This window comes from Ciconia boyciana, chromosome 10, assembly GCF_034638445.1.
Source record: "Ciconia boyciana chromosome 10, ASM3463844v1, whole genome shotgun sequence".
NCBI classification, from domain to species: Eukaryota; Metazoa; Chordata; class Aves; order Ciconiiformes; family Ciconiidae; genus Ciconia; species Ciconia boyciana.
The window spans coordinates 7546560-7567484 of NC_132943.1; the positions used below are offsets into that span (position 1 = coordinate 7546560).

The window sequence follows — 20925 nt, forward strand, 5'->3', positions numbered from 1 at the left end:
CGACTTGAAATTGTTTCCTGTGATCAGTCTGACCACCACGTAAAAGAAGAATTCTCCATTTCAGATATAATATCAGGCTCTAAAGTTCCACAATTTTGCCACTTTTGAGATGATAGCACAGTCTCACTGTGACTAAGGACTGCAAAATCGTGCTCCATGTAATTGAATCTAAAGATCTGACAACACTGACCTTATCAAGAAATGAAACTTTTGGCTGAGGTTCAAACCATGCACAAGAAAAAAGCTCTTGCTGGTTGTTTGTAAACGTCATATAAAAATGTACTTATTCATTATTAACAAGTTGTAAACTGAACACACTGCAGGTCTCAAACTGCTGCCAAGTAAAGTATTACTTAGTACGATCATTTCATTTACATCTAATCCTTGTATTAATTTTGGCAGCACAGCCGAGCATCCCTTCTCATGATTGTAAGAGGGTTATCGTAACAAGATAAACATTCAGACCACACACTAAAAAGTGAGGATAGAAGAAATGCTAGGGGCCAGATTAATTTTGTGAATGCCCATAGTGCTGCTGGCCTCAGTGACAGCCCTACTTTAGTACAAGATGTGCAAAGAAAACGATTCTAGGGAGAACCAGGCCATTGGTATCCCACTTTTGCAGTGATAAGGCCAGCAGTGACAACAGATGACCTGTACTGGTAAGCCATCTGCTTTAGGATAAAATAGAATAGAAGGCTCTAAGCAAAATCCCAGGTAGTATCAGCACTAGGCTTTCGTAAGCACAATAGTCAACTCAAGAATCTGCAAGTTTCATAAAAATTCAGTAAGGAGCTATTGTAAATAATTGCAATTGCTCTGCAGCAGAATGCCATTTTAGAAGGAGGCACGAAAACCATGGGGCTTTTAAGATGCTACCATTACGCACCTTTCTTGTTCTTGCATACGGCTTTCAGCATGCGGCTTCCAGGTCCACATTTTCCATGGTCAGCCACACATATTCCTTCTGAAACGATCCACTCATAACACACTGGGTCTTCACAAAGAATAGATTCAATTAAATGAGGACAACCTGCCAGGGTGCCTACCGGATCCACAATCACTTGCCTTTGTCTCATTCTAAAGCCTGCAAAAAGAGAAACTGAATTAACTGGACAACAGCAAAAAAATATTTATACCAATAATCTAGTAGTAAGAGGACTATACAGGGCATCTGAAACTGGGTGATATAAAGACAAACAAGAGCACAACACTTACAAACTGAATTGATTGGGACGGCACTTGGCTGTATGCGCCCACAGTCCAGGCATGCAAAATCTAATAGCGTGTAAAGAATACCAACAGACCACATTTTTCACATTTCTTTTTCCCTCTCATCAAAATTAGACAGAAATACACATGTCCAAATATAGGAATTTGCCACTGATGCGTATATGAATGTAATAACAACATTAAGATAAAAAGAGAGAAACAGTCAAGGAATTGAAGATATAAAGGACATCTATATGCCTGGGAATCCACTAATGAAAAGACTTGTTTTGAGATACAGCAGAGCAGTTTACTAAGAAATTAGTATTCTGCTTTATGAAGGTGTAAGGATTTCTGATACATAATGCATATCAGACCTCTTTGAAATGACATCCTATTAAATTGGAAGACTGAAATGTAAAGTGGAAGAAAAAGGTGACAGAAATAATGAAAGAATCGATTACATAATCTACCTCCTTCTGAATAAAACCAAAAGTCATGTTGCTATATAAAATGCAGAACTAATACGCAAGTATCTTTCAGCATGTTTTGTTATATGAATGACACAGAATTCTAAGAAAGGCAGGAAAAAATACACAGTGATCTTTCCTACACAATCTCAGACAAGGGCCAAGTATACAGCATTAGTGGAGGCCACATGGAAATGCCTTGGCCATGAAGCAGAAAAGAAAATGAGAAATAAAACATTCCAGAGAATATAACAGACCAAACTTCCACAGTTCTCAAACCAGTAAAAAGAAATAAATCAAAACAATTTAAAAATGAAATGGTTTTGCAAATCCTTATATTTAACCATATATTTTTTATTATTTCTTTTTTAATTTGAAAAATTCTGACCAGCTCCAATCTCTTCAAAAACTTATGCTGTTTTCAGAAAAGTGTAATTTCCGAACAATAATACTCATTCCCTGACATGAACTACAACAGTCAGCTTTTCAGCTTAGAGCCTTAGGAAAGGCTCTGCAATGAATCTCAAAGTGTTGCAGCAACAAACGTGTACGCTAGTCAACTAAGATCCAGGGGAGTTAAATTATATTTGCATACTCTTCCAGGAATTTAAACCAAACCCAGAACAATGAGAACAATCTCTCGAGCCAGCCTAACTCCAAGATGTGGGATACACCTCAGTCCTGACACCTTCCAACCTCACCCAAGCATTGCCCGTGAATCCAGGCACGCAGCAGGACTTCCGAGGGGATCAGAGAGGGACAGCCTGGCACTATGGAGGTCTGCGGCTGCCATCCCAAGAAATCCTCCTTTTCTACAGGTTCAGTGCAGGATAAAAGGATCTGAATCAGGCTGAAAATCGTATCTCTTTTTTTTTTTTTTTGTTCTCCCAAGAATAACTGCAAAAAGCTTTTAAAGGTCATATTCCACTCCTGTACGCACATCTAAGAGCTTCATCCTATTTCAGATTAATTTAAAAAAAAAAAAAATACATTAAGCTCCCAATGTAGAATTTGACACCACTGCTTCTGCAATCTTATCATAATATTCCATTACTCGCTTTAGATCCCCCAATGCTGCAAGCGATATATAAAAGCAGCCATGACCTCTTCTTCCCTGGCGGTCCTGGCAGCTCTCGGGCAGGCAGGGGCCCCACGCCGACCAGGCAGACACCACGCACGCCGACGGGCACGGCAGGTTACACAGCTGGGAGGCGGAGGGAGCAGGACCCAGGCATAGCTTCCCATCAACTGGTCTAGTCACTGAAAGGAAAAAAAAGAAAGGAAAAAAGAAAAGCAGGGTTGTAACTTTGCCCTGACCAACGCACAGAGCTCCGAAGTTTACTGCTGACCTCAGCTTTCCCGAATGTACGGAAACCCAGTACTTTTTTAGGGTCTTATCTCCCAGAGCAAGAAGTTAATCCTCTGTTCAGCAAGGCACATAAAGTTTTATCTAAATCATCCATATTCAGCAGGCCAATTAAGACAATGCTTAATGGTAAGCAGGTGCCTTAATAATAAATTCAGTGCTGATTTTCTACAACACTGGAGCAACAAACTGGAATCTAATCCCCCGCATTTATAGCCAAGGAGACGTCTCTACGCCGTACTGAAGAGAAAGGCGTGTAAGGAGGAAATCCAAAAAGCTCACGCTGCAACAGGGAGCCAGGCAGAGGCAGGTGACAAAAGCCTGAGCGCAGGGGAATCTCCCCATACCCATCCCCTTCAGGGGCACTGCCACCTCTACCTTACAGTTGCAGGATCCAGACCTTTGAATTGGTTGGACTTGATGATCTTAAAGGTCTTTTCCAACCTGTAAGATTCTGTGAATTTTCTTCATCTACTGTCAATAAAATTGAGCAGAGCTCTCGGTTTCTTCTACACAGACATATGCAGAAAGCATCTTTCCTGCCTGGGAGGCAAGACATTTACTTGAATTGCTGCACCCGCGACAGGCATGGATCTCCAAACTTCTTCATCTATGAGATGAGCCAACCCCAAACTCTGCCAAAGTACCAGTTTTGTTAATCCTGACAATAAATTTGGAAAGCTGATTCCCTTTGTATTTTCATTTATCATAAGAGATTTCTAGTTTCAATTAATTTCTCTCACGTTTTTATTTGGGGCAGAGGGAGGAAGGAAAAGAAGGGGAAAGACTCTTAAATCTGTCTTCTGAGTCATTATCTGATATTGCATCTTAATTACATTATGGGCTAAATTTGGCTGTTTCTTTAGATAAATCAATATCAAAGCAGTCTTTCAAAAGGCAAAGGCTTGTTTGAGTTTACTCTGCCATGGTATTACCAAGATTTCATTAATTTTTATAGCTACTGAGTTTGCTTTACTCTCATTTTTATTTTCAATGTCTATTTTTCTTTGCTTCCATGCATGGAATTGACTTGAAAAGAATTCATAAAAATATGCCCAATGTATGAGCAATCTTTTCTTTTTCTGATATTCTACCATTTTCTTTAAAACGAACCATTTGAAGAAAAACACAACTTTTTTTTTTTAAACACAAGACCTCAGTGCTCAAAATCCCAATAAATTTTGATTTGCACATCCTGAAGCTGAAACTTAAGAGCAATATCAGTGCTTATGATTCCAGCTCATCAAAATAACAGGATTAAACAACAGATGTGATTTAATTCTAAGCTGAAACATAATATGTTAGTAAAAAAGACCATTTTCTGAATGATTTCTGAGACACTGTAAGGCCTTTGACATGTTCATTTAGAGATTACAATAAGGTGGCATAAATTCAATTCACTTGAATGCTAACATAAACAGAACTTTTCTAGAGACCTTGCAAGTGAAATGACAGACAGAATGAGATAAATATTAGAGTTTTAAGGATAAGAGTATTTATTTTACCAAGAAGTCTCATGCAGGGCTTAACCTGCCTTTCAGCATCAAGCGTTGCAAAGCTGTATCATTTTTGGACAGTCCACTTGAAGAAATGAAAGGAAATAAATTTGAGTGCCTATGGTCAACCCAAGGAATAAAGTCCAGTCCTACTCTGCTGTAACTCAAGGCATCATAGTTAGCAATGGCTCTTTCCCCCTCACTGATTTTTAGATTGTTTCTGTATTGCAATTTAACTATCTGTATGTGGAAGTCACTACATAAAGCAGGTTGGTTCTCCTGCCTTGAAAACTAACCAGCTACAACCAGTGGTGCCGAGGGTATATTAAATTGTTTGGATAAAGAAAAACAAGAAAAATTGATTACAAAAAGTTAAAGGGGCAGGTTTTTGTTGGTAGGCTGAGCCTACCAGCCATCCCAGACTCATGGAAGACTCCTTCCTATTTTGGAGGAAAACCCTGCCTTCCTCTCCCTGCCAACCACTTTCCTGCTCCTCTTCCTCCCTCGGGCTGATGCCCTATTTAATTCCAGCACTGGGAACTCTTTTACCAGGACCAACATCCTACTTGTCACTAGAATAAGACTGCTTGTTTACCCACTTCCTTAAGTAATTCTATATATTCTGTAAAATGTAAATCAGAAAATACACAGACTATTCTAAGCAAATATCCAAATGTATTCTAGGTCTGTGCCAGTTTATACTCACTCTACACTGACTACAATCCTCCAGTGAAAGTCCTCAGGAATAAGACAAGAACAAAAAGAAACAAGCTGCATTAATAAATGCATATACAATAGCATCCTTTTCCAAAACCATGTGGGTATAAAGAGCCACATTTTCTAGCACGATAGCCAGAGTGACCGGATGGACCGATGGGGTCCTCTATAAAAGAGTTTCATCCCTTCCTCAGCCATTTGATTGACAACTCTGATTTCCATCAGTTGATTTCCATCAGTTGATTTCCATCAGTTTTATTTGAAAGCTTGATGTGATTTTCTATTGCTATTCTTTCATATCCTAATAAATACCTTGTTTGTCTGTTTGTTTTTATGAACTATAAGGTGGGGGTTTTTCCGACAATCTTTTAAATGCCAAAATTCTCACACACGCCAGCCTCCAAAGAGGCGCAGATAGCCTGGCTGGTGATGCCCTGTTCAGGAAAAAAACCATTATGCCTATGATAAATGAACACCGCTGCTAGGACTGTCTTCATGTACCAGACAGCCTTCTGATTCTGCTCAATAATTGACTTTGTAATGGCATTTTCCTACATTCATATAGGAAAACGTGCTTTTTGTGTAATTATTTTCTTTGGAAAAATATTAGCCACTTTTTGGGGGGAAGGGGAAAGACAGAAGCCACGGAAGAGAAGGGTGAGAGGAGGAATCTCTGATTCAAGTAGCAGCTTATTTATTACGCTTGTTTGTACCTTTTAAAATCCCGTGTTCTTCCCAATCTACAGAACAAACTTGAAAAAGCAATCAAGTACTAATCTGGGAGCCTCTGAAACATTGCACATTTCTATAGCTGTTATATTGGATCTATCCTTTATAAATGCGACTACAGCTGTTCCCAGCACCAGCGTCTGCCTCAAGTTTGAATTTTACTATTTGCTGTTATTTTCAGGTTATTGCTACCAGCAGGAGATAACAAATTGGGTTCTAAAGTATCTTGTTTCCCTATATATTTTTACTGAGGTAGTGATTTGGAGGAAGAGTGGAAAAGGAAATCAGCTCTGATATGATTATTTCCATAACGTAATTTTAAACCAATAAATAAATTAACTGTGAATATAGTCATACGGACACATACTTGCAGGCATGCATACCAACACTATGTTAAAAAGCATTCATGGCCAGACAGAGAGAGAAACGTATAGGACGGCATTTTGGTTGCACTGATTCCTTTCAAATTTAGTTTTTCAGCTCCTCAGGAGCTAAATAACACTTTTTTTCCTGGACCTTAACTTCATTTCCCTTTTACACTGAAAAAACCAAATATTTCTGATATTAACACCTAAATGAGACATTTCTAAATATCACTAACATATCTGGAATACAAGTAAAGAATATCAGGACTGTCTCTTATATACTGGTGCAGCCATATTTTAGCTAATACTCAATTCTCAGGGCAATAAATCCAGATGTTTACCGTATCTTTTGGCAAAACTAAGCCAAATTAATGATTGCCAGGCTACAAGAAAGGGATGGCATATCTTTGTAAAAGTTCTTACTGCCTTTGCCAGGACTTACAAACCAAAGATATGAAGGGAAATTACTTGAGAAAATCACAAGGGAATGAGTTGTGTTATGAACACACCTACATGTGTATAACATAATAGGGATAAACCAGCACAACATTTGTAAGTAATTTCTCTAACCTGAAAGACTTGCTTTTTGCTAGCAAAACCAAAAGATTTGACAAAGGAGAAGTGGTGAATGTAATTTAACTAGCCTGGAAACAGCACCAACCCTAGCCCAGTGCATGCCTCCATTAAAAAGCCTAATGCACCCCATGCCTGATGGAAAGGATGCCTTTATGCTTTTAAGAAGAATCAATTAGTTTTGAAGCCACAAGGCACAAAGTTGAAGTCCTATTTTCAATTAAAATCTATTTAATAGACAAGAAACAAAGTATGAATAGAAGGCTAATCACAGCATGAAAGAGGGTTAATAGCGGATTGCCAAGAGCAACAATGGTTTAATGTATTTCAGAACAATAAAGATCCTCGCAATTTTATTAAAGTGACACAGACTATTAGCACTCCATGGAATAAAAAGTTTCCCTGTCTCCATATCCTCTGCTGTACAACGGGATCCTGATCCCAGCCGGGATATTGTGGTGTTTCACTACAGCAGAATTTGTACAGATTTCAGCCTCAGATTTGAGCTCCGGGATGTTTGAGCCTTGTTGGCTGTTATCCAGAAAAGGCCACCAGATGCTGGAAAGCCCTGGGACAAACAGCCAGAGAGGGTGAGAGAAGCCACAAGGAAAACAAGGAAGAAAACCCAAAGGTGGGGATAGACTTCATGAAAGCCTCGTAAGAGCGTGAACTTTGCCCGTCGCTCAGTTCAGCGTTCGTTCAACAGGAAGGAGCACCAAGGAGCAGAAACCTGTTCTGTGAACACCGCATCACTGCAGGAGTCCTGGTACCATGAGAAGAGCACCACGATGGATGTGGCTATGACACTGGGATGTGGCACAGGTGGCCAAAAGCTAGGCTAGTGACACGCTAAGCTGGCCCACTCATGGCATGGCCGTGCCAGCCCGGATCCTGAAAGCAGCAGGGCTGCTCCACACAGAGCTGGTCCAAGTTCACAAGCTTGGTTTACCTCGGACGTCTCCTGTTCCAGGGCCGGCCCAGCCACCATCGGCTTTGTTATCTCTCCCCAGTGTCCCAGCTTGTGGTGTAGCCTCGTACATACAAATCCTTTTGTTTTTTCATCTGTCTCACCATTATTGTTTGAACACAATGCAGCTCCCCGTCCTCATAACAACAACGGGACAAAATTACTCAGAGCAAACCGTCACTGTTTTGAATAAAATTAATCCAGTTCCAGTGGCAGGAAATAATGACAAAAATACAAACACTATTAAAATCTTAGCTTTCAAAGATAAAACCCTGAACTAAAACCTAGTGCCTCAGGTGAACTGACTGGGCAGCATATCATTTGCTGCATACCAAAGTCAGATATATATAAAAGTATTTATAAAGAGATACATATTTCATGGTCATATCAAATAGCTTGTTGATAAAGGAAAGTATATTCTTTATAAGGCACCTTTTAGAAGGCACACTTCTTTCACTGTCGGAGTCTTTTTATACATTATTCTCTTCATTTTACTTTAATTAGTTTCTAGACATGAAAGAACGGAAAATACTACACCTCTAAAAGACATTAGGGAAAATGGTTTTTTCCCTAATGGATTCAAACTAAAATTTTTGAAATACACATTGAAACACTACTGTCAAGCACCGCAACAATCTGAATAAAATCATTTCCTCTCTTGCTTCTAAAGGGTTTCCCCTAAAGAAGCCAGCTGTTACATATTTATTTTTCCATTATGCGAGTTGTATCTCGTAAATTCTGCCCAGCATTTGGTGAGCTTACAGATCAATAACTCGGCATCCCAGCAATATAAATCTGATGCAGACTTGCCTGAATATATTTTACACTTCAGAGGTGTATTTCTCATCTTTTCAAGCCAGCTCGGTCATCCCAATGATAAATAACTAGTTTGTGATGAGAGGGATCCCTGGGGGGGGTTCTTCTACCTGAGAACATGGTTTCTGTGATCCAGGTCAACTAAGCCCCAGGCTGGATGCTCCTGTTGCTGTACCACAAGCCAGTCGAACAAAGCTTTTTTCACACCACTGCTGACCATCAGTTCTCTCCCCCTTATGGTCCTAGTCAAGTTTTCTTATTGCCAATATATTCTAACCTATTCCTTTTCAATTTCATAAACCAGACAAGAACAACAGGATTTAAACATCAAAGTCCCTAAATTCTAATTTCCGTAGAGTAAATCAATCTTCTCATTCCTGCAGCTTCACCAGCATAAATTGGAAAAAAAAAACCAAACAAAAAACAAACCAGTGTGCACTTAATATAGGGCTCGTACTCCACACAGGGTTCATATTCATCCCACCAGTGCATATCCTGCGCCAGCTCCTACGGGCAGCTTATCTCCATCAACGCAGTCTGTTCCCAACAAATACGCAGGATGGTAACAGCCATAAATGACAACAACCTGCGCAACCAACGTACTGTTTCTAAAGAGCCGGACCTGGTGGCTTACAAGACAGGTAGCACCCCAGGGGACGGTGGCACCTTCAAATAAGACTCTTCGCTGATATTCTTCTCTTCCTGAAACTACTTCCATAGTTTATTGAACAGATGCCACATGTACCAATTTGAAACACTAATCCCCCCGCAGACACGCATTGGAAGATCATGATTCAGAGCAGAACAAAGAACTTGCAGGGAAAAAAATTCCTCATTAGGAAACAGAGCGTACAGAGCAAAGAAGGCAAAAATGCATATTTTAGGGCTAAAAAAGACAGAAGGGCAGAAAGAAAGGGATGAGAATAAATACAGAATAATACAAGATATGAATGAAAGCAGTCCTCAAATTCATCTCTGTGCAACTCCAAAGAGGCACTAATTTCTGGAAAATAAAATACAGTGCTGAAACATGTCCCATATGGGAATTAAGAATAGTCTGAAAAGTTCACTCATCAGGTAAGAAAGGATTAAACATTTTTGTTTATCAGAAGCAGGAAGAAAGCTCAATATTTTGTGGAAAACAAGAAAGGATAAAGGCCATAAAATTATCATTTTGAGACTCATATAAGTAGGACTTAGATGAAAGTGCAGGGGAATACTTTCGCTTTCAGACCATTTGGGGATTCTGTCAGTAAAGTGCCTTGTAAGACAAAAATACATAAGGGAATACTCACAGGGATGGATCAGAAAGTAACCGTTAGACCTGAAAAAGTACTTGAGTATTTACTAAGTCTTGAATTGTAAACAGACTAAAGGAGTTTTTGCTGCTACAGCTGGTGACACACAAGTTTATAAAAAAATCTGATGCAAGATGAACCAGGTGGAATTGCATCCTAAAAATAAAGCAAAAATGGGTATAGGCTGGCGAACTACATTGGAATAAGTAAGTCAAGAAATTATGTCTACTAACAGGTGAGGGCTGAATATCTCTCAAAGGAAAGAGGTGTACGTGCTCATTTTGGGTGGGATAGAGTTAATTTCTTCCATAGCAGCTCGTATGGGGCTCTGTTTTGGATTTGTGCTGGAAACAGTGTTGATAACCCAGGAATGTTTTAGTTATTGCTGAGCAGGGCTGACACACAGTCAGGGCCTTTGCTGCTCCTCACCCCACCCCACCAGCGAGTGGGCTGGGGGGCACAAGGAGCTGGGAGGGGGCACAGCCGGGACAGCTGACCCCAACTGCCCAAAGGGCTATTCCATACCATACGGCGTCATGCTCAGCATATACAGCTGGGGAAGAAGAAGGAAGGGGGGGACGTTTGGAGTGGTGGCGTTTGTCTTCCCAAGTCACCGTTACGCGTGCTGGAGCCCTGCTTTCCTGGAGATGGCTGAGCACCTGCCTGCCCATGGGAAGGAGTGAAGGAATTCCTTGTTTTGCTTTGCTTGCGTGCGCAGCTTTTGCTTTCCCTATTAAACTGTCTTTATCTCAACCCACGAGTTTTCTCACTTCTACTTATCCGATTCTCTCCTGCATGCCACCGGGGAGGAGTGAGCGAGCGGCTGTGCGGGGCTTAGTTGCCAGCTGGGGTTAAACCATGACAGGGTATGAAAGTAATAAAGACTTCTGTAAGAAATAGTTTTGCAGGGTAACACCAAAAGGAATCTAAGAATAACGAAGGCATAACTACCTCACATACATGCTATTGAAATCCAAGATCAAATAAAAATGAATATATGGAGATAAATATGATGGAGACACTCATTAAGCAAAAAAATTGTAAACAAAACTTTAGAACCTTGTACAGGTATGACAATTTAATGTGGATTTTCAGCTGGAAAATAACGAAGATTAAGAAGATAGGAAACTGCAGTGATTTGCTGGTGAGATGGTAATACGAGATACATTTTATTAGCCAAGTTTACTATGCTGGGTAAACAATAAAGAAGATTGAAGGAGGAACAGCATTTCACAAAGGTCTTTTCAGTCCTATAATTAAAACTTAAGCAGACAGGTTCCAAAAAACATTATAAGAAAATTCTGAAAGTGAGAGGTAAATTGGATCTCATTCAAACAAGTAAAAAAGAAAAAACGTCAAGATATATAAGGCACAAATTTTACGAAAGAATGACAGGGCAGGCAGATCCCTAGTTAGAAAGCTACAGAAAATATGGAGAGAACAGCAATCCTAGTCACTAGGGACAGTAGGTAACTAGTTCAGAGAAGAGAGGAGATGCTTCTGGAGAATTTTATAAAGGATGCCATCGCCCAGACTACTGATAAAGAGCTGTAGTCTCCAGATAAATCCAAAAAGCAAATTTTAATTAGAAAACAAAGGGATACTCCCTGGCCTTCAGGAGAGAAGGCGAAAAATTCCTGAGGAAGAAGATTAAACTTAGGAACCTCACATGCTTATTAACTGTTTGAACCTAACACAGACACCATTCTCAGACTCTAAGAGGAATTTTAATTCCCATATTATTGGACTTATTTATTGTGATTGAGAGGAGAGTTGTATTGCCAAACAAGGAGAGATTTCATAAACTGATCATTGCCTAATATTCTTCCATACTTTTACCAAATCTCTTTTTTGTTGGTACTCTGGAGATTGTTAGTCAGTGATGCTTGCCCAGATTAATTAAAATTTATTGTGAGAAAAAGTTACTGTGGGAAAACACATTTCAGATAGATAACATTTTATAAAATCAACAGTCACAAAAATCTTATCTCAATCCAAAAACTTACAAAAGAGAAGAAAATATGTGTGTCCCACATTAGCAGTGTCTGGCTTTGAAAAATAAGTTGAGGATCTGCATTTCTGCTTTATGTAAAAGAGCTTCCATACAAGTGAACAGGTTTACATTAAAAAAGAGGTATGAAGAAGGGTAACCACCACCGTGTCTACAGTTTGTTCCAGACATGGGACGTCCAGGCACAGGCATCAGGGCGTATCCAGAGATGAAGGGCAGAAAGGGCACATCGGAGCTGTACCATAGGTAGCTCACTTGCATATTCTACACTACTTTTTGTGCAAAATTTGTCTCCTCCTTAAATGCAACATCATTTCACACATGTAGATTTGCTGCTTCCATCTTGGGATATCAAAAGAATAATGATAAACTTGAAGGATTAGATGGCCACCTCTCTGTGAAAATTAAGCATTATAAATTTAAATGTGTTAAAATTCAATGAGATACTTAAAGAAAAAACACAAGAATCTGTTTAAAGCTAAAGTTCAGTCTAAATTAACAAAAGCCTAACAACTGAACAGAGATGTGGATTCCTTGGACAGAAGAGCTAACATTAAAAATGGCGCAGTCTCTTAATCTAGGTGCCTATACATCGGCTTACCTACATACACACAAATACAGGTATCTGAATGACACAATGTTTCACACATTTACCAAGTGTTCCCTGCCAGCTTCGTCTAGATGTAAGAGTCTCAGGATGCAAGAATATTAGAAAGGACTTCAAAGATGGGAAGACCTTCTGCCTCCAAATACTCATCACCCATGTTAAAAGTATGGACTTCCTCCTTAAGGCCTAAAAAATACATAACTTCACTTGGATCAAGACAGGGATTTCTTAGTTAGGTCACCTCTTGGGGGAGAAAGATATGAAATCGTATCAATGCATTTCTGAAAGTAATACCCGAGGGAAAGTTTTCCATTTCCAGTATCTTCAAGTTGGAATTTTATAATCAAAATATAGAAAGATTTCAGCAGACTTAACCTTCTGAATAACTGATATATAGGGACTCAAGAAAATAGGGGCTCCCTTTCTAAATATACACATTTTAATAAAAGAAGAAATAGATGGGAAGACTAAGCAAATGAAAAATGGGAGAGATATCCTTGGGGGATAAAAGAGCTTTGAGCAATATGTATAAATACATCACAGATGGTACCTGTCTCCAACTAGGATTCAACATATTTTATCCAAGAATGCTGCTGGAGAGACCACGGGACAAAATCTTCCTTCACATATGTCTTTGGGCCTCGGTCCAAATTCTCATTGGAAGTAACCAGAAGAATAACAACTGTGATGGATGGTAATATCCTATTAGACTCGCTTGTTTGATTCCTGAATGATCCCTTTAAGGACACTCAAGAGGTGAAGAAAGAAAAATTACTGTACTTCTGATGGTAGCAGTTAGACTCTATATTTGCTTATACATAGAAGGATTAACTTCCTCATCTTCTCCCCATCACTGAAAAAATGGTACAATAAAATATGAAATGCTCTAGTGATGAATAAAAGTATTCTATCAGTTCAGACTGCCAGAAGAGAGGCCAGAAAAGATGTCATTCCCTATTTATTCAAAGAACAAAAATTGATCAGCTAGTAAATGAGACACACTGAATACTATGGGATAGGGAGGGAGAACAGGGAAGGCTTTCCCTCTTTCTATTTGCATGCGAATATGTTGACCGTAGATGGGGTTCTCATTTTCTAAGGACTACTGCAAATCTGCACTCCTGCCTTGGAATGCCAGTAATAATTTATACCTTGTACAACTGCTCTCCACATTTGTTTTTTTTAGTTGCCTATATGAAAATTTTCTGTTTTTAAAAACAAAAGGGTTAGAACTGTAAAAACAAGGAGGAGGTATCCCAGTGTTTTCTTTTTGTTGAGGGGAGAGCTTGCAATTTTTAAGTTGAACTGAACTTTGAACAAGGGGAAAACCTGCAGGTGATCACACACTGGATATGTAGCACCAACGCTGTTATGAGTTATGTTGGTGTAAGGGTTTCAGATGCGCTCCTCTAATCTTCTTCAGTAATTCACAATACTGAAAAAGAATGAAGAAGTGGGAATGAAGCCAGTTAAAGCTTGCTGCTCACCAGCTTGCCATACAGTGGCTGCACGGACCACAGAAGTAGTCAGAAGGTTGAAGACAGTCAAGAAATGTTACATACCTCTCATCAACAGCACTGTTCTTACTGTGAAAGTCATGTGCATCGCATACTTGTGCAGAACAACAGAGGGGGGTTTGTGTTGGGAGAGCAAGGTAGTGCCAGATGTCTGGGAGAGGTGAAGCAGCAACTATGCATGGACTGAGTAGAGATTAAAACGGGTCTGGTTTTCTATAATCTCAGAGCCTGTACGGGATGCTAGGACACACTGGGCATCCAGGAAACATTTGCTTTGCCTTTGTAAGTAAATACATCTAAGACATGATATTGTGTTCTTATTATCTTACATCTCTGCCCAAAAACATATTCTGCAAGAGCACTACATAGAGTAAATAAAACAGCCTAAGATGAATTATTCATCATGCATCTGTATCTACTCGTTATTCTTCTAAAAGAAAAATAACTCACTTCCAGAGTCCAAAAACCGTCTGTCTGCTCAGAAGTTGTGACAATATTATTTTTGCTTTCCCCTTCAAATCACAAGAAAGATTGTGTATCAATCTGAAGCAGAGGCTAAAGCTATATCCAGAATGGAGTGTGACATCTTTTTTTACACTCTAAACCAGGACTAAAACCACAGATAAATGGATTCAGCTACCAAGGGGCTGGGCTACCTAATATACGAGAGAGGAAGAAAACTCAACTCTAAGCAAAATTTAGTTCCTTCATCCTTTGAAATCCCCGCCATACAAGTACTGTTATGGAACTGGCATCAGTTCACCACGGAAGGTTGTGGCTCCTGGCAGTTCCTCAGGACCCTGAGGACCATGCCCTCCTGCTCCCTCTGATGCCGAGTAACACCTCCCTATGTAAGCGTGGATACAATGAGGGCATTAGCTAGCCAAAGTCTACTAATGACTGCATGCTATCTTTTTCTTTCCTCCCTCGTTTCTCTTACTCGGGTCTCCTTGGGCCAGACAATTCCGAATGACCCTACTCACATACCTTCCTTCAGGCGGTGCCTCCCAAGTTCTACGGTGATTTGGACACAGTAGACCTCCCGGGTTTGTGTGCCACCTCCACAAAGGCTTACGTGCTTGTGATGGTGAGGGTCCTGCTGGTCAAGGAGGAGAGATGCCTGGCAAGCTTTCCATTCAGAAGTCCTCCAGGCAAACCTTTGGAAATAAGAGAGATCAGGTAAAACAATTTTTGAAAAGACTATGGGTAAGGAAGTAGTACTTTATTAGATGACAAAATACTATTGGTTTAATCTTTATAATAGCACTTCCCAGTTCAAAACACAGAACGGTCTGAAACATTTTGAATGTTAAATTTACAAAGGTTAAGTATTTGTTATTTGTCTGGGGTCCTTGTGTAAAATTTTTCACATAGCACTAATCTCCAAAGCGTTCTGAAACACTAAATCATCCTGACAAACCCTTTGAGCAGGGTGCAAAGAAGGAACGAAGATTAAGAGGTTCGATTAAGTGCACAAACTAGTTTTCAAACATGTGGCTCAAACCACTAAACCACCTCTCTCTGCCAAGAGCTGAACACCTCACTCCGAAATGCGCTTAACAGCTAAAACCCTACATACGTCAACGGAGCTCCAAGCACTGGGCAGCTTTTCTACAGGTGACAGCTTTATAAACGCCTAGGGCACTACCAATTTCTTCAAGGGATTGGCTAAAGTAACTCAGTTATCTCATTTCGGTTTCCAGAAGTTGTGATACACAGCAAGCTCTAGATAAAAGTATTTTCATTCTATATTCACTTCACACCTACAGAGCATTAACGGTTTTCAGGGAAGGATAACATTCTTGGGCACAGATCTGTGAATGCTGTACAGACAATCGTCATTGGTCCCAGCTTAAATGCCAGGAAGAACTTCTTAAAACTATAGGGAAAACAGTACTGTGTATCAGCAGAAAGCAAAAATTATTTCCCCATCATGTCTGAAAATGCAGAGCATATTTCTAATACAACAGTTTTCACAGGCATAATTCATTTTGAATCACAGGTCACAGTATCAGTGGAGTAAATAAGAGCCCAAAGTCTTTCTTCAGCTTCCTGAACACAAATCTTAGGCAATATTGGTTTTATAACCAATCTGTTCACACTTCTGCTGCTTTATTCCTTTGCTCCTCTAAATTTCATAATTTTTTCCATACAATCTTTGTTGGTTTTGTGTAATGTAAACGATGTAAAATAATTTCCTTCTTTTATCCTCAAGATAAATGCTCTCTCCTCTCACGGCAGATCCACGGTTGTTAAAACTACGTACGTTTGTTATCTGCTGACTGATCACTGTAAGCTCAAGCGCAATGGGGTGCCTCTGCAGAAAAAGCTTTCCACGTTGTAATTCTGTGTATTCTCCATAGTGAGTATCTGTTCCTGACTACAGCTATGGCAAGGAAACATGCCTCTCAAAATTATATGAAAAATAAATACATTAGTTTGCCTGAGCACGCATCAATGTTCTCTTAACTTCTTATGTTGTAAATATAGGCATAAGAATGATTCTAGCCACAAAGCACTTATGAATTTTGTAACATACTCATGGAAAACGTTTGTGAATACTGCCAATTACTTTTAAGTTACAGGTACTTTTCAGATGAGCTGTCGTGCTCTCTTAAATAATATACAGTATCATGTGCAAATTTGGATAGACTCACAGGGTTTATTGCCAACAGAGAAAACAATAACAAATACACTTTTCACATGACAAGCATAAAATACTCAAACTCCCACAACATACAAAGCACAGCCATGAATTTTTTCTTCTAGTAGTTCCTTCTGGGAATTCCTAATTGCATTTCTTGGGCCTGCAGTGTTAAATGCAACCTTCCTCTTATAATAAAGGCAATGAAAAGTGCTCTTCATTAAACACCAGGTGAAGAGGATTCCTTCTCCACACCACTTCAGGACATCGTGCTCTTCAGGTCTACACTTTCAAAACTAGAAGCTTAAATATAGAACACACACATCTTTCCGCAGCCATGGAAATCGTTGTTTTAGGGAAGTATTTCTTAAAACAATAATTGACTAAAGAAAAACCGATTATCGATATCTGCCTTAGGTAGTCAGCTGTGAACTCTGGATCCTAAAGACTCATTTGCAGAGGTGTGAGCACCTGCTTCTCCTATTCAGCGTGAGCTGTGGGAGTTAACAACTGTGAAAATTAGGCCATCAGTGATTAAAATTATGCAAAATAACTAAATCTGAGCTCAGAGATAATTAAACTTCATCAGCCCCTGAATCTAAAAAAAATCCCTTTAGATATTTTCAGAGTAACTGGATACTGTGCTACACTGCAGAGCAGTCTTTAAAGAACAGCTGTGAGCAGCTGAAAGCCTCAGCCCCATTAGCCCATCCTGCTTTCTCCCAGCTGGACGTGCCCTCAGCTGTCCAGAGTTTTCCAGTAACAAATCCTGACCCCAAGTAGTGGTTGTTTAAAAGGTATACATTTTCACTGCCATTAACAAGCCTGCGACACCAGAAACGTACCCAATGGATTGCTATCCCACTAAGCGGGAAACCTAACGCAAGACCTTTCCAGACGGACGCAGTGACCTCGGACAGCTTTGTGCCAGACTCTTTGCAGGGTTTTAAGGAGCATGGCCGATACTTGGTATTAGTTTGCCCATTTATGGACTACACTAAAGACAATGAGAATTAACATTACTTAATGAAGAGAAACTGACTGCATAACCTCTACCGAAATTTAATCAGAAGCTTGTTAATAGCCATTAGTAAAGAACAGGGACTACTGGCTGGCAAACACCTGAGGTTTTTTTGTAACTTTGGCAACCTCAAGCCAGTACTTGCAAATTATTACCAATACCCTGCAAAAATTAGCTGGTTATTTTTTCCTCTGTCCTTCCAGTTGCGGGCAGCAACACTGGAAGAAACAGACGGGCCTAGTCTATTAATACATGGCTCTGTGGCTGGTGTCACCACCACAATGTGGGGTTTTTTTGATAATGGGATAGCCTACATGGCACCGGGTTTGTTGGCATCAGATGGATTCACCTTTCTCAAAGTGGGAAGAGGGTCTTTGCTCACTAGCCAGCAGGGCTCATTGACAGAGCTTTAAACTAGACTTGAAGGGGGAGGGGATAATAACAGGTTTGCCCGTGACAAGCTGTGGGATGACACGCCAAGGTTAGAGGGATGGGGTGCTAGCGAGGGCCCTCAGCCTGTTGCTCTGAGACGTGCTGGCTACACTGCAGCACACTTGAAGTCTTACGGAGATGAGCCAGGGGCTCCTGAGGTAACAGGAGCCAACAGGGAAACACCAGTGAAATACCTCAAAGGAATTAAGGGGTGTTCCACTGAGAAGGTGACACGGCCAACAGCCCAGCTGAAGTGCCTCTACACCAATGCACACAGCATGGGCAACAAACAGGAGGAGCTGGAAGCCACCATGCTGCTAGAAAGCTACGACCAAGTTGCCATTACTGAAACTTGGTGGGACGAATCCCATGACTGGAGTGTGGCTATCGACAGCTACAGGCTGTTCAGAAGGAACAGGTGAGGAAGGAGGGGTGGAGGGGTTGCCCTCTACATCAAGAAATGGATAGAGCATGAAGAGCTGTCTCTGAATAATAGCCACGAGCAGGTTGAAAGCTTATGGGTAAGAATCAGAGACCGAGGCAACAAAGGGAACCTTGTCATTGGTGTCTACTACAGGCTGCCCCATCAAGGGGAGCCTACTGACAAAGCCTTCTCACTCCAGCTACAGGAGGCATCGTTCTCAGAGGCTCTCGTCCTACTGGGGGACTTCAACCACCCCAACATCTACTGGAAAAGTAGCATGCTGAGCTACAGGCAATCCAGGAGACTGCTGGAGTGCATTGAGGATAACTACTTAAGCCAGGTAATAGACAGCCCTACCAGAGGGGATGCGATACTGGACCTGTTGGTCACCAACGCAAGTGAGCTAATCAGTGACACCAAGATTGGAGGCAGCCTGGGCTACAGTGATCATGTGCTGGTGGAGATCGCAGTCCTGAGGGATATGGGTCAGGCAAAGACTAAAGTCAGGACCCTGAATTTTAGGAAAGCAAAATTCCAGCTCTTCAAGGAGTTAAGTCAATAGGACCCCCTGGGAAACTGCCCTCAGGGACAAGGGAGCACAACAGAGCTGGCAGATAAAGGATGCTTTCCATAGACTGCAAAAGCTCTCGATCCCCAGGTGTAAGAAATCAAGAAAGGAAGGCAAGAGACTGGCATGGATGAGTCAAGACCTGCTGGTCAAACCAACGGGCAAGAAGGAACTGCACAGGCAGTGGAAGCAGGGACAGGTATCCTGGGAAGAGTACAGGGATGCTGCATGGCTGTGTAGGGATGGGGTCAGGAGGCCAAGGTGCAGCTGGAGCTGAGCTTGGCAAGGGATGCAGAGAATAATAAGAAGGGCTTCTACAGATATGTCAGGAGAAAAGGAAGGTCAAAGAAAGTGTAGCACCCCGACAAGCAAGACTGGCAAACTGGTACCAACAAACGAGGAGAAGGCTGAGGTACTCAACAACTTCTTTGCCTCAGTCTTCACTGGCAACCTCTCTTCCCACACCTCTTGAGTGGATGGACCGCAAGACGGGGACTGGGGAAGCAAAGTCCCTCCCACCGTAAGAGAAGATCAGGTTCGTGACCACCTGAGGAAGCTGAACATACATAAGTCTATGGGATCTGATGAGGTGCATCCCAGAGTCCTGAGGGAACTGGCTGATGTAGTTGCCGAGCCACTCTCCGTGATATTTGAAAAGTCATGGCAGTCAGGTGAAGTCCCTGGTGACTGGAAGAAGGGAAACATTGCACACATTTTTAAAAAGGGTAGAAGGGAGGACCCTGGGAACTACTGACCTGTCAGCCTCACCTCTGTGCCTGGGAAGATCATGTAACAGATCCTCCTAGAAGCTATGCTAAGGCACATGGAGGACAGGGAGGTGATTCCAGACAGCCAGCGTGGCTTCACCAAGGGCAAGTCCTGCCTGACCAACCTAATGGCCTTCTATGATGGAGTGACTACATCAGTGAACAAGGGAAGAGCTACGGATGTCATCTATCTGGACTCCTGTAAGGCCTTTGACGTGGTCCCCCACAACATCCTTCTCTCTAAACTGGAGATACGGATTTGATGGGTGGACTGTTCAGTAGAGGAGGAACTGGTTGGATGGTCACATCCAGAGAGTAGTGGTCAATGGCTCAATGTCTGGATGGAGATCAGTGACAATTGGTGTCCCTCAGGGGTCTGTATTAGGACCAGTGCTGTTTAATATTTTCATCAATGACACAGACAGTGGGATCGAGTGCACCCTCAGCAAGTTTGCAGATGACACCAAGCTGGGTGGTCCTGCCTGAGGGACAGGATGCCATCCAGAGGGACCTGGACAAGCTGGAGAAGTGGGCCAGTGTGAACCTCATGAGGTTCAACAAGGCCAAGTGGAGGGTCCCACACCTGGGTCAGGGCAATCCCCGGTTTCAATACAGGCTGGGGGATTAAGGGATTGAGAGCAGCTCTGAGGAGAAGGAGTTGGGGATAGTGGGGGATGAAAAGCTGGACATAAGCCAACAATGTGCGCTTGCAGCCCAGAAGGCCAACCGTATCCGGGGCTGCATCAAAAGCAGCGTGGCCAGCAGGTCGAGGGAGGGGATTCTGCCCCTCTGCTCTGCTCTGGTGAGACCCCACCTGCAGTACTGCGTCCAGCTCTGGGGCCCTCAGCACAGGAAAGACATGGACCTGTTGGAGCGGGTCCAGAGGAGGGACACAAAAATGATCAGAGGGATGGAACACCTCTCTTGT

General features: G+C 41.4%; 1 protein-coding gene across 10 annotated transcripts in view; it reads right to left on the bottom strand.

The window, feature by feature from the left end:
* THSD7B (thrombospondin type 1 domain containing 7B) overlaps positions 1-20925 on the bottom strand; it is a 336629-nt gene that overhangs the window by 184014 nt on the left and 131690 nt on the right. For 9 of the 10 annotated variants that reach the window (XR_012044320.1, XR_012044319.1, XR_012044318.1 and 6 more), the window contains exons 6-8: positions 15129-15298; positions 2784-2939; positions 890-1087 (exon numbers count right to left, since the gene is read on the bottom strand). Coding sequence is in view for 7 of the 10 variants with exons in the window: in XM_072874424.1 (XP_072730525.1) it covers positions 890-1087; positions 2784-2939; positions 15129-15298 (524 nt within the window). In the remaining 3 variants the exon portion in view is untranslated. The remainder of the gene's footprint in view (positions 1-889; positions 1088-2783; positions 2940-15128; positions 15299-20925) is intronic. The other variant, XM_072874423.1, reaches the window with a different exon arrangement.